Raw genomic sequence first — 13,641 nt, forward strand, 5'->3', positions numbered from 1 at the left:
AAAGTAACTCACCAAAAATAAAGTGGATATCATTAAGAACATGTTTTCAAAATAGGTGACTTTCTTGGATTTTGTGCAGAAGTTGGTCTTCTCTCAGTCCTGATCAGGACAGACTCCTTCGAGAATGCCGCCCCAGAGCCTTTTTTTTCCCTTTTGCTTTGGTGTTTAAGGGAATCAGTCTGTTTGTGAGGAACTTGAGTACAGTTGACCCCTGAACAGTATGGGTATGGGCTGCGTATCTGCTTACATATAGATTATTTTCAACAGTAAATACTGTGGTACTACATGATCCCAAGTTGGTTAAGTCCCGGATATGGAGGAACTACAGATACAGAAGGCTGACCATAAGCTACACGCTGACTTTAAGCTCTGTGGAGGTCAGCACCCCTAACCCCATCATTGTTCAGGGGTCAACTGTAACTGATTTGGATACAAGGTGCTGAAAGTCATACCTGGAGAGGATTGGCCATCCTGATCCCCAAGTCCATTTCCTATGTTTTATAGATATAAAGACACTGAGACCCAGGGAGGCCCAGGGAACCTGCGAAAAGGCACAGGTTAAACTTGCCGAAACCCCCTCACCTTATATCCACTTATTCTAATAATCAGCAAACCAGTATCAAGTATGTGAAATTGTTTAGGAGTGGAAAATGGGTTCAAAAAATGTTTATAGGTGTAAAAATTTTTGAAATTCTGTGAAATTGGTACATTGTCTCAGCACACCTTTCCATCTGAAGCACACAAGAGAGAACTCTATGGACTAGGGTTAGGAGCACAGATTCTGATGCTGGTTCAGATCCTGGCTTGGGAGAGGTGCTTTGTTTCAGTACATAATCACACCTTCCTCCCAGAGAGAGTATGAGGATTTAATAGAGTTGTTATTTCTCAAGTACTTAGAATACTGCCTGGCACATATTAAACTCTGAATAAATACTTGATAAATAATTATTTGTTGACTCTTTAAAAAAAAAAAAAGAAAAGGTTGTTTTTAAAAAGTGGCCTCTTAACACAAGCTAAGTTATTTGGGGATTTTTTTTTGGCCACACTGTGCGGCATGCAGAATCTCAGTTCCCAACCAGGGATGGAACCCATGCCCCCCCACAGTGGAAGTATGGAGTCTTTAACTACTGGACCACCAGGAAGGGCCCTCTTTATTGAGTTTTTAAAAAACAATTTAACACTCAGTTACTGGAAAGTGAAGGGCTTCCCTGATAGCTCAGTCAGTAAAGAATCTGCCTGCAGAGCAGGAGCCCAGGTTTGATCCCTGGGTCAGGAAGATCCCCTGGAGAAGAGAATGGCAATCCACTCCAGTATTCTTGCCTGGAAAATCCCATGGACAAAGGAGCCTGCCGGCTGCAGTCCATGGGGTCACAAAGAGTTGGGCCCAATTGAGTGACTGACACTTTTACTTAACTAGAAAGTAAATGTGATCCTAAATGAAAATGCAAAATTTTAGGTATTTTCCCGCATAGCTAATGTAGAATGTGCTGTTTCTCTAATGGCTTTATGTCAGGATGCCAAGTATCTGTTCCGCTTGTACATGGCCCTGAAGCAGTACCGGGAAGCCGCCCGGACCGCCGTCATCATCGCCAGGGAAGAGCAATCTGCAGGTAGGTCCCCCAAAGCCATGGTTTACTCCCCAGACAAGTAGTAAAAGCATGCTCCAGAAAACATGGAATTAAGTAAATCATTCTTTATTAATAACTTAATAAGACGATTTGACAAAATCCACCTGTTAAATGGTGGTCCACAGAAAGTCCTCAGATTTCATCCTTTGCAGTAATGTCGTTTACCACCTCTTTTCAAGGAAACTACCGGAATGCACATGACGTTCTCTTCAGCATGTATGCAGAACTTAAATCTCAGAAGATCAAGATTCCCTCTGAGATGGCCACCAACCTCATGATTCTGCACAGTTACATACTAGTGAGGGTGAGGCCTCTGGGTGACGTGGGATATAAGCTGGGCACCCCTCCACTGGGTTGGAGCCATCTCCCAGATCTCTATATTGTTAACTGAAGACGCAAGATACAGGATAATTATATAATATGCTGCCTTTTGTGTACAAAAAGGCAGAAAAAAACAAATACATATATTCGTCCCAAGTAAAATTAGAAATACATTTTTTTTAAAAATTAGGAAAAATAGTTTCCTAAAGGAATCGAGGCAGAGGCGCAGCATAGCACTAAACCCAGTCAAGGGAGAAGAGGGAGAACAGGTCCCTCCGTATAGAATATCTTTTTATATTGTCTTGCTTTTGAAGCAGATAAATGTGTTACTTTGTCCAAAAAAAGATTTACTAAAAACATTTTTGTTTAACCAGTTTCCTAGTTTATTAATTGTAGGGTAATGAATTTTATACAATTCCACTGTGCTTTAATACTATTTAGTTTTCATCTGAATATAAAATAATACTGAGAAAATTTAGAGAATATAGAAAATATAATGAAAAATAATTTTCCCCCTTTAAATCCATCATCAGATATAAGTTGTTAACACTGTTGTACACTATATCCTCCATGCTTCTAAAGTACATGTGTGCACCATTTTGGGGGCGCCTCCCAAGTGGCTCAGTGGTAAAGAACCCACCTGCCAATGCAGGAGACGTGGTTTCGATCCCTGGGTCAGGAACATACTCTGGAGAAGGAAGTGGCAACCCACTCCAGTATTCTTGCCTGGAAAATCCCATGGACAGAGGAGCCTGGCAGGCTACGGTCCATAGGGTCGCAAAAGAGTTGGACATAACAACTAAACAGCAGCCAATTTTTTTTTATTAAGAATATATTTATATCCAGTTGTCTGTTTTTAATTAGTGATTTTTAGTAAAAACAGAATATGCAAACCTGAAATACTTCTATGTACAGTTTATATAACTTATGTGTATGTATATATACATTTTATATGCACACATATCTTTGTAAAAATACAGGTAGGCTCCAACTTATGTACTTGTCCAAATTTTGATTTATGTCAAAGTACGTCTTCCCATTTTAATGCTAAGTTGGTTTTCAGGCCAGTCCACAAGAGGGTATTCAGTTTGGAAGCTTCCTATGTTACAGCAGTCATGTTATGAATGACTTAGATACTAATTATGACCTATAACAGCACTGCCTAATAGAACTTCTGCAGTGATAGATGTATCCTATATCCACTAGCCTGGCTATGGAGCACTTGAATTACATGTAATGCAGCTGATAAACTAAATTTTGAATTGTTATAATCTTAGTTTGTACTGTAGCTGCATGCGACTAGTGGCTGCCAGTTTAGTTCCCACACGTCTTCTGTGCTGTGCTTCAGTCACGTCCAACTCTTTGCAACCCCATGGACCATAGCCCGCCAGGCTCCTCTGGCCATGGAATTCTCCAGGCAAGAATACTGAGGTGCGTTGCCATTCTCTTCTCCAGGGGATCTTCCCAACCCAGGGATCAAACCCCAGTCTCCAGCATTACAGGTGGATTCTTTACCTAATGTCTGAGCCACCAGGGAAACCCCCATAGGTCTACAGTTCCTATTGTAAGGGAAATCTGAGAATTCCAACGTGCAGCCACCAGGAGTACATTTCCTCTGAGCCACAGGAGGGCTCTTGTACAGAAAGGACTAGAAATGGGGAAGGAGGGCTTTCTAGGCTTAGACATGAGTGGCAGCGCCAATGTGCTGAGGCACAGAATCCAGCAAAATGGAGCCTTTGGGCACGGAGGGGAGGACAGAAACAAGTTGGTGGAAGATGGGAACAAAAATTATGGGTTCCTGTTAGAAGCCCTCCAGGACCAGGGCTTTCTCCCACCAAAAGCCACAGGGATGGCTCTTGAGTCTTCTTTTCCTCTGGCTCTAAGAGTGGGCCCATCACTTTCCCCGGACCAGACGTCCTACCCCGCCCTCCCCGCCACTGAAAAGCACCCATGTAACTTTTCCCCTCCTCTATACTCCTTTATCCCAGCACCAGATATATTCAAGATTTTTAACTGCATCTGGCATTCAAAAGGGAAACTATTAGACCTTATCAAGTAAGCACTGATATAAAAGTGTCACAGGCATCTTTGACACAAAGGGCTGGAGAAAGCCATCCATGTTTCAGGGGAAATAGAGGAGACTTGGCGTTGGTGGCTGCTTCCTCCCAGAGCTGGGACAGGAACTCCGGCTGAAGGACAGCCTGGGACCTCTGCACATGGATGGCTGAGCGGGGCAGTCTGAGGCCCAGGGAGTCAGTGGAAGGCGGCTTCAGGTTCAGTTAATATTTATTAATTATGTTGCAGTGCTCAGTTACTTACACCATCATCCATCTGCTCAGACCTGATGGATGTTACAGCTGGGAGTTACTCTGTACTCACCCTTCACCTTCTCACCAAATAGCACCGCTTCCGACTCTCCATCTTTCTGCTTCTCTCCATCCCCACTCCCCACCCTCTGAGGGCTGTCTCCTCTCACCTGGACAACAGCAGCAACATGGTGGTCTGGCCCTGCCAACTCCCCACCCTCCTGTCATCCTAAGAGGACCACCTCCTTGCATCACACACCCCACTCATGCTTACCTAACCTCAGGCTCTCCAGCCATTGTTGCCCCTTTGTCTCTCACAGGTAGCACCCTCTTCTCGAAACAGCCCATCCCCTCTCTTCCTGCCTCACTAACTCAGACTTCAGGTCTCACAGCAAGTTGGTAAAGTTGTTATTGTTACTCAAGCTCCCCAACAAAGGCCAGTAAAAGATGTTGAATAATCTACAGCAAAGTAAAAAGCAGAGTGTAGAGCAGGGTGAGGCTGGCAAGGCCGTGAGGCCAGGCAGCAGCTGCCGGAAGGAAAAATAAGGAGAAACCTCAAGTGAGTGACATGAAAGTAAGACTGCAAGAATCTCGTGACCGCCCTGTTCAGGATCACAACTGAGCTGTTTATTTGGGAGAATAAAAGGTGAATTAGTGGGTTTTAACAAAATTTTTCATTGGAGTGTACTGAGTTAGTGTTAAATGTCTCTAAGAGTCTAATGTGTCACTTGTTCCAGATCCATGTGAAAAACGGAGATCACATGAAAGGAGCACGTCTGCTCATCCGGGTGGCCAACAACATCAGCAAGTTCCCATCGCGTGAGTCCTCAGAGGGGCTAGGTGTCCCCGTTTCTGCCTGAGGGTAGCACGGTTAAGATCTAGCCTCGCTAACTCTGCCAGCCTCTTATTCTCTACACGTAGTGAGTCATTTCATCCTCACAGCCACCCCGTGAAGAGGGGTAACCGGCATTCCCAAGACCACCCCCAGGTCTGATCATTCACGAGGAGGACTCATATAACTCAGCAGAGTAGTGCTAAGGTTCAGATTTCTTACGAGGAAAGGATACGAAGCAAAACCAGGAAAGGGAAAAGGTGAGGGGCAGGGCCTGGGGGTCAGGTGCCGGCACCCAAGCCCCCGCTGTGCTGTCACACTGGCCACTCTCAGCGCCTCCAGGCAACACGTCGCGTGTCTACCGGGGTGTGCGTGACTCAGTGCCCAGGGGTGAGCATGGGGGTCTGGCCACATAGGTACCCCCTGATGAGCAGGTACCCAGTCTTGGCTCCCAGAAAGCAGGTGCTCAGTATAAACCCCACTGTTTGTACAGAGGCCAGGCACAGGGAACCATTCATTCTCTGCTCTGGAAATGCTGGGCACTCTCCCAAAATCCAGGCTCCCAGATCCCAGGTTCAGGCAGGTCTTTTTCAGGCTACTGGTCTCCAGTTTGCACACGTGTCCTATTTTCTCTACTTTATAGATAAGCAAACTTGGGTTAAAGAAGTGAGGTGGCACTTGCCTTGCCCACAATCATACAGTCAGCTAATAAGTCTTACTCTGTGTTCTCAACCACTGTAGGTCCCTGCCTCTGAAAGAGGTCCCAATATTCTAAGACATGTCGTCATAACATTTTTCAGTGACTAGATTTTGTCACATTCTATGACAGGGTCAATTTTTTCTATAAAGCGTCAGATATCGAAGGCTTGGGGCTTTGTGGGCCAGTCCCTGCTGTTTTGGCGTGAACCATACGTAAATAAGCACAGCTGTGTTCCAACAGAACTTCATTCTTTTAGATACTAAAATCTGAACTTCCTATAACTTTCACATCACAAATTATTATTATTTTGATTTTTTTCCAACCATTTAAAAATGTAAAAGCCCATGGACCATACAAAAACAGAGGGCCAGATTTAGCTCACAGGTCACAATTCACCCCGTTATTTAAATGAGTTCATTTTTGTTACATGAAAAAGACTAAATAACTATGTGGTTGGCAAAGGGTGTGCTAGACAGGCACTCTCCTGACTGCTGGTGGGAACAAACATTGTCTTTCCAGAAAGCGGTTTGACAGTTTGCACTGAGTGTGCGCACGTGTCTGTGTGTGTATTTTTTAAGTAATGCTCTTTGAGCCAATAATTCGACTTCTATGTATCTGTCTGGAAGAAACAAGTGCAGTCAGGTTAGTGCATAAAATTGTTAATCTCCCCACTCATTCATCAGCTGTCCTGTCAAATGCAGAACTTTTATCTTCCAGGCAGGAAAGAAACATGCCAAAGGTTACTTCAAGGGAGTGCGGGGCCCCATGTTATCAGCAAAACATAGTATCACCAGGGGAAAGACACCCGATTCCACCGCTGTGCCCTTTCCTCCTCAAACAGTCCATCACAGGTTCTTTGCCAGGAAAGGCAGATTGAGAGAGAGGCGATCCTGGCATCATGCCAGTGCTCCTCCATTTGCTTTGCAGACATTGTACCCATCCTGACATCCACTGTGATCGAGTGTCACAGGGCCGGCCTGAAGAACTCGGCCTTCAGTTTTGCAGCCATGCTGATGAGGCCTGAGTACCGCAACAAGATAGACGCCAAATACAAAAAGAAGATCGAGGCGATGGTCAGGTATGTGGGGACAACTGTTCCTACTGTCTGATCACAAGTATATTTTTCAGAACACAGCTACTAATGTGTGGACTGAATAAGAACACAGATTGGGGATAGCAGTTAGGAGTGTACTCAGCTACCAGGAGCAGGAAACCCAGCGACGACCTAAATAAGTCAGGATTTGTTTGACTCATACACAAGGTGTTGCAGTCCCAGGCTGGTACCTCTGTCCTGCTTGTCACCGAGGACAAAAAAAGTTCCCGCCTCACAGCTGCACAGCTGTGGTTGTCTGACATCATGTACCCCTGGTTCAAGGCAGGAAGAAAGAAGTAGGGAAATCCAAAGATGAGGTTTTTGCCTTGTTAGTTAGGAAGGACATTGCGTTTACCTCTTTCTGGCTAGTCCTCTGCTGCGTGGCTTCTTCCAGCTGTGATGCATATTGCTGAGTAAAAACAAAACTCTGCTGGCCAGGATGGCTGTTAGGTAGGCAGCAAACACTGTTGGCCACAGAAGGACAAAGAGCGAATGCTTCTCAGTGTAAGCAACTTGGTGATTACATAGCCTACTGCCAAGAGAGTTCATTTCCAAAGCCTGTGTAGCTCTGAAGGCACCCAAGTCACAGCCCGCTTCAGAAAGCAGGAGAGCGATCTGACTCTGTACAGGAAAACTCAGGGACCGTAGCACTCATCTTCACAGAAGGAGGTAGCTGCAGTCACGTGGTAATTCTGGGGCCACAGTGATGGCATCTGGGGCGCGTGATAGTCCCATTTTGGCCAGGGAGCTCAGGTGTGCCTGCCTGCTGACCCAGAACTCCGTCGGCCAAGCGCGATGGTGGCGCCCATAACAGCAGAGGGAAACCAAGTACTACTGACTGCTAGCTGGGCCCACGGCAGACAGCTCTCACCTGGATAGGGCTACATGGACCACTCCCAATAAGCCTAAGGAGCTTCAGGCCAGATCATCAGGACCGAGCATGCCTGCCAGCGTGGGAAATGAGGCGGGGAGAAAATGCTGGGGCACAGACCCCCAGATTCGTGCCACACCAGCCTGGGTGCCAGTTTGAGGAGGCACTGGATCTCACCCCACGCATGAGTGCTCTATAGCTGTGAGGTCTGCTGTGGCAGCCACTGGCACATATGGCTATTTACATTGAAAAGTGAATAAAATTTTAAAGTTTCTCACACTACCCACATTCCAAGCGCTCAGAGCTGTGTGTGGCTTCTAGCTACCGTATTGGTGAGCATGCAATTCGAACATAGCCGCCGGCACGGAAAGTTGTGTTGCGCAGCCCTGGACAGCCTTTACCACTTCAGAACACAAAGCAAAGTAGCAGGCTCACTGCTCCAGTGATCTGGGAGACAGGATACAGCCAGACCCAGCCATGCTTTCTGCACACACTGTGCTGTGGCCTCTACCCACCCCCCACCAGAGGCGGCCCATGGAATGCTACGGTCTGAGCCATGCTCATTCCTCTTGCTCCTCCTCGGGCTGTGCATGGGCCCACAGTCTCTAGCTTGTATCTCTAGTCTCAGGACCTGATTATGAAGAAACAGGTGCATTCACGTGACTCTTCCTCACAGGAGACCTGATACATCTGAGACAGAAGAGGCCACAACCCCATGTCCCTTCTGCGAATTTCTCCTCCCGGAGTGTGAACTCCTCTGTCCTGGGTGTAAAAATAACATTCCATATTGCATTGCAACAGTAAGTTTCTTTATCATTTCCCTTTCTTTGCATATATATAATCTATAGTCCGCTTGAATACTTGATGTGTTAACACATTATTTGCTTCCGAAATAATCTTACCTCTCAAATTTCCTGCAACATTTAGCATATAATTGCATGATCAACAAAGCTGAAAGTTGTATTTAAGGCATATAATAACCTAAGTAAGTATGAGGCCCTGTAGAGCAGGAGAGCCCAGAGTTGGAGATCAGATGGTCCTGGGCTTAGATCCTCTTTCTGCCACATACTGGCTGTATAACCTGGTGCGCTTTGCCTTTTACCTCACTAGGTCCCTCCATCATAATCTCTCATCTATTGAGATGAACTGCAGGTTGACCAGAGAATGAATATGAAGCCTTAATTCAGTACCTGGCATGCTGTAGCACTTAAGTGGTGGTTTTTATTATAAACTTTAATATTAAGACCTATTATTCAGTTCAGTTCAGTCGCTCAGTCATGTCCAACTCTTTGCGACCGCATGAACTGCAGCACGCCAGGCCTCCCTGTCCATCACCAATTCCTGGAGTCCACCTAAACCTACGTCCATTGAGTGAGTGATGCCATCCAACAATCTTATCCTCTGTAGTCCTCTCCTCCTGCCCTCAATCTTACCCAGCATCAGGGTCTTTTCAAATGAGTCAGCTCTTCACATTAGGTGGCCAAAGTATTAGAGTTTCAGCTTCAAAATCAGTCCTACCCACAGATGTGTATAGCGGACTTTTGGACTCAGTGGGAGAGGGAGAGGGTGAGATGATTTGGGAGAATGGCACTGAAACATGTATAATATCATGTAAGAATCGAATTGCCAGTCTATGTCCGATGCAGGATATGGCATGCTTGGGGCTGGTACGCGGGGATGACCCAGAGAGATGTTGTGGGGAGGGTGGTGGGAGGGGGGTTCATGTTTGGGAACGCATGTACACCCGTGGTGGATTCATGTCAATGTATGCCAAAACCAATACAGAATTGTAAAGTAAAAAAAATAAATTAAATAAATAAATAAATAAAGCACAGAGAGGTTTACATCAAAAAGTAAAAAAAAACACAAAATCAGTCCTACCAATGAATACCCAGGACTGATCTCCAAGGGACTCTCAAGAGTCTTCTCCAACACGACAGTTCAAAAGCATCAATTCTTGGGCACTCAGCTTTCTTTATAGTCCAACTCTCACATCCATACATGACCACTGGAAAAACCATAGCCCTGACTAGATGGATGTTTGTTGACAAAGTAATGTCTCTGCTTTTTAATATGCTGTCTAGGTTGGTCATAACTTTCCTTCCAAGGAGTAAGCATCTTTTAATTTCATGGCTGCAATCACCATCTGCAGTGATTTTGAAGCCCAGAAAAATAAAGCCAGCCACTGTTTCCACTGTTGTCCTCATCTATTTAAAACTAAGACATATTATTAGAAAATATTAAAATGTTTGTTCATCACTAGACTAAGCTTTATTTTAAATGAAAATAAATTTAGGTAATGTCACAATACTGAAGATTATTCTTTTATACACAAATTTGATAAAATCTGGCTTTAGTCCTTTTGATGTCATCTCTTCTTAATCAATTACCCACCTATTATTATTATTATATCATGATTTAGAGGTTTGACTTTTAACTGTAACTATGTATTGTAATTGAGTAACAGGGGAAATTTGAACAAAGATGAGTTTTACTCTTCAATGTACTGTTTCCAGGGTCGACATATGTTGAAGGATGATTGGACGGTGTGTCCACATTGTGACTTCCCTGCTCTGTACTCAGAATTCAAGGTGTAAGTTGTATCATTTCACTTAGTCATACAGACTTATTTTCAAAAAATAGACCTTTTATTCAGCCAGTTTCTACTGAGGTCTCTTTATTTGTTCATGTTCCTAAAAATCTCTAAAGACTCAAATTGTCTTCTTGGGAGAATCTTCTGACTTCTGAGAACATTTTCCTTAAAGGGACTACTGCATAACACTGACTGTTCCTAATTCTTAAGTTGCGTAATGAACGTGTACTAAGACATAGAAAGGAACAGTTGTTTTTCATATCACAATAATGCAAAGGTAAAGGAATATTATATATTTAATCTACTCTGCCTTTCCCTCCCCAAACAGCATGTTAAGCACTGAAAGCACATGTCCTATGTGTTCAGAAAGATTAAACTCGGATCAACTGAAAAAAACCTCTGACTGTACCCAGTACTTGCGGACAGAAGTGGAGCAATGAGCGGCATGTACAAGTAAGTACCAGGCCATCCACGCACCTTCTCAGGGCACGGGATCCACAGGGCAGACACAGCGTTACAGTGTCTTCTGCCGTTGGTTCCTTTTTGTGTATCATGGAACCTGTCAGATTTAAAAAACTAAAATACAGGTTGTACAGTCTCCATGGTGACAAAGGTTATTTGACCAAACAGCATCATGGATTCCAACCAGAGTGTATTTTATCAGGTCACATGGGTTTCTTTTTAACCAGTTCATTAAAACTATAGCTAGCTGTTAAAATGGAGATTGTTTTATTTTGTAACTCAGGAGAGTAATTGTAAAAATTTTTGTTTCCAGAGACCTGAAAAATTCCCACTTTTCCTTCCAAGTTTCATTTTTGTTGCATTAGAAGCAGCACATAACCCTTCCACTCTCCACTGGGAAGAACCTATTCATGTGGCCACACACACTGCAGGGGAGGCGGGGGAAATGCAGTCTCCAGCTAGGAAGCCAAAAGCCCCTGCCAAAAGCTCTTCTCGGCTTTCACAAAACCTGTTCTTGCACTCCTTTACTCCCTCAGTAAACTGCAGCTCCAGCCTACCAGCTGATCAGGATGGAAATCTGGATGCCCCCAGGCACCCAGTCCACGGTCAGGGCCTTTCAGTCCACCTCCAGTGTAGCTGGTGCCTGTCTGCAGGTGGAGCTTTTGATTGCAAGTGAGAACACAAAGAGGCCCCAGCCTCTTCCTCTACTTATTGCAGCCCCACTGGCCTTTCGCTGTTCCTTGGACTCCAAAACTGCTTTCTCTACAGCACCTGCAGTCTCTCATATTCCCGCCAGCAGCATAAAGAGTTCTAGTTTCCCCTCATCCTCACCAACACTTGTTGTTGTCTGCCTTCTTGATTACAGGCATCCTAGTAGGTGGTTTGATCTGCATTTCCCTAATGATAATACCAAAAAGTTCCAAAAGGCAAAATGTGAATTTGCCACATGCTGGCAGCTTTTTATATAGCATTTACATTGTATTCAGTTATATAAGTAATCTACGACTGAGCGACTTCACTTTCACTTTTCACTTTGATGCATTGGAGAAGGAAATGGCAACCCACTCCAGTGTTCTTGCCTGGAGAATCCCAGGGACGGAGGAGCCTGGTGGGCTGCCGTCTATGGGGTCGCACAGAGTTGGACACGACTGAAGCGACTTAGCAGCAATGATAATAATGTTGAGCATCTTTTCATGGGCTTGTTGGCCACTTGTATATCTTCTTTAGAGAACTGTTCAAATCATTTGCCCATTTTTTAACTGGGTATTTCATCTTTTCATTGAGTTATAAGAATCCTTAATATATTCTAGGTACAAGTCCTTTATCAGATATGTGGTTTGCAGATATGTTCTGGATAGTAACCTTTAATGTACTCAGTTTTTATTCTGATGAAGTCCCATCTATCTTTTTTTTTTTTTTTTTTTTCTTTTGGTTGCTTGGTGTCATGTCTAAGAAGCCATTGCTTAATCCTGGATCACAAAGGTTTTACAGTTACATTTCCTTCTAAGAGTTTTATAGTTATTGCTCTTATAGTTATGACTTCAATCTATTTTTGTGTATGATGTGAGGTAGGGAGCCCGATTCCTTCTTCTGCATGTGGATGACCAGATGTCTCAGCACCATTTGTTGAAAAGGCTGTTCCTTTCCTATTATTACCAGATGATTGTCTTATTATATAAGTTCTTTATTTGTATGTTCTGGATGTCTTCATCAAATTTATTTTGCAGATATTTTCTCCCACTGTGGCTTCCCAATTCTTTTTCTTAATTTATGTATTATCTGAGTTGATTTAAAATGTTGTATTAGTTTCAGGTGTACAGCAAAGTGACTCAGTTATACATATAATTTAGTGGTCTTCTGATGAGCAGAAGATTTTTATTTTGATGAACTATATCTTAGCAGTTTATCTTATTGTTACGACTTTCTGTGTCTAAGAAAATATTTCCCTACTTGGAAGTCAGGCGCATATTCACCTATGTTAGGTCTGTGATCCATCCTGAAGTTATTTTTGTTTACAGTGTGAGGTAGGGATTGAGATTTCTTTCCGCCTCAAGTAGATATCTACTCTTCCAACAGCATTTGTTGAAAAGTCTTGAACTGCTTGCATGCCTTTATTGAAAATCAGTTGGGTTTTCAGTATGTACGTCCCCTATTTTTATACTACACTGTCTTGATTACTGTGACTTTATAATACATCTTAAAGCCAGGTATTGTGTATCCTACAACTTTGTCATCTTTTCCAAGATTGTTTTGATGACTATTACTTTTCCTTCCATTTCTCTATACAATTTTAGATTCAGCTTGTCAGATTCTGTTTTAAAAGCTTGCTCAAATTATGATTGGGATCCATTTATTTTTCTGTTGCTACATATTATCACATATTTAGCATCTTAATATGTATTTAATATCTCAACTTTTTGAGGTATAATTAATCATCTTGTGTTAGTTTTAGGCATACAACATAATGATTTTATGTTGAAATGATTACCACAGTAATTAACACCCATCACTACACACAGTTAACAGGTTTTTTTGAGAACTTTTAATATCTACTCTCTTAGCAACTTCCAGATATATAGTATTGTTAACTTATAATCACTACGCTGTACATTACATCCCTGGGGTTTATTTGTAACCAGAATTTTATACCTTTCAGCCACGTTCATTCAGCCTACCCACCACCCTGGGCCTCTGGCAACCAACAAACTGTTCTGCATCTGTGAGTTCAGTGGGGTTTTTTTTAACTACACATATAAGTGAGATGGGGATTCCCTGGTAGCTCAGACAGTAAAGAGTCTGCCTGCAGTGCAGGAGACCCAGGTTCAATCCCTGAGT

General features: G+C 43.5%; 1 protein-coding gene across 4 annotated transcripts in view; it reads left to right on the top strand.

Annotated features, from left to right (window-relative positions):
• WDR19 (WD repeat domain 19) overlaps positions 1 to 13,641 on the top strand; it is a 95,269-nt gene that overhangs the window by 66,400 nt on the left and 15,228 nt on the right. For 3 of the 4 annotated variants that reach the window (XM_040238032.1, XM_040238030.1, XM_040238029.1), the window contains exons 30-36: positions 1,514 to 1,610; positions 1,808 to 1,932; positions 4,993 to 5,074; positions 6,715 to 6,865; positions 8,428 to 8,551; positions 10,268 to 10,344; positions 10,673 to 10,797. In XM_040238032.1, coding sequence (XP_040093966.1) covers positions 1,514 to 1,610; positions 1,808 to 1,932; positions 4,993 to 5,074; positions 6,715 to 6,865; positions 8,428 to 8,551; positions 10,268 to 10,344; positions 10,673 to 10,784 — 768 coding nt within the window. In that variant the 3' untranslated portion in view covers positions 10,785 to 10,797. Of the gene's footprint in view, positions 1 to 1,513; positions 1,611 to 1,807; positions 1,933 to 4,992; positions 5,075 to 6,714; positions 6,866 to 8,427; positions 8,552 to 10,267; positions 10,345 to 10,672; positions 10,798 to 13,462; positions 13,599 to 13,641 lie in introns of those variants that run through there. The other variant, XM_040238031.1, reaches the window with a different exon arrangement.

Source organism: Oryx dammah, unplaced genomic scaffold (assembly GCF_014754425.2).
Source record: "Oryx dammah isolate SB20612 unplaced genomic scaffold, SCBI_Odam_1.1 HiC_scaffold_3, whole genome shotgun sequence".
In the NCBI taxonomy this organism is placed as follows: domain Eukaryota; kingdom Metazoa; phylum Chordata; class Mammalia; order Artiodactyla; family Bovidae; genus Oryx; species Oryx dammah.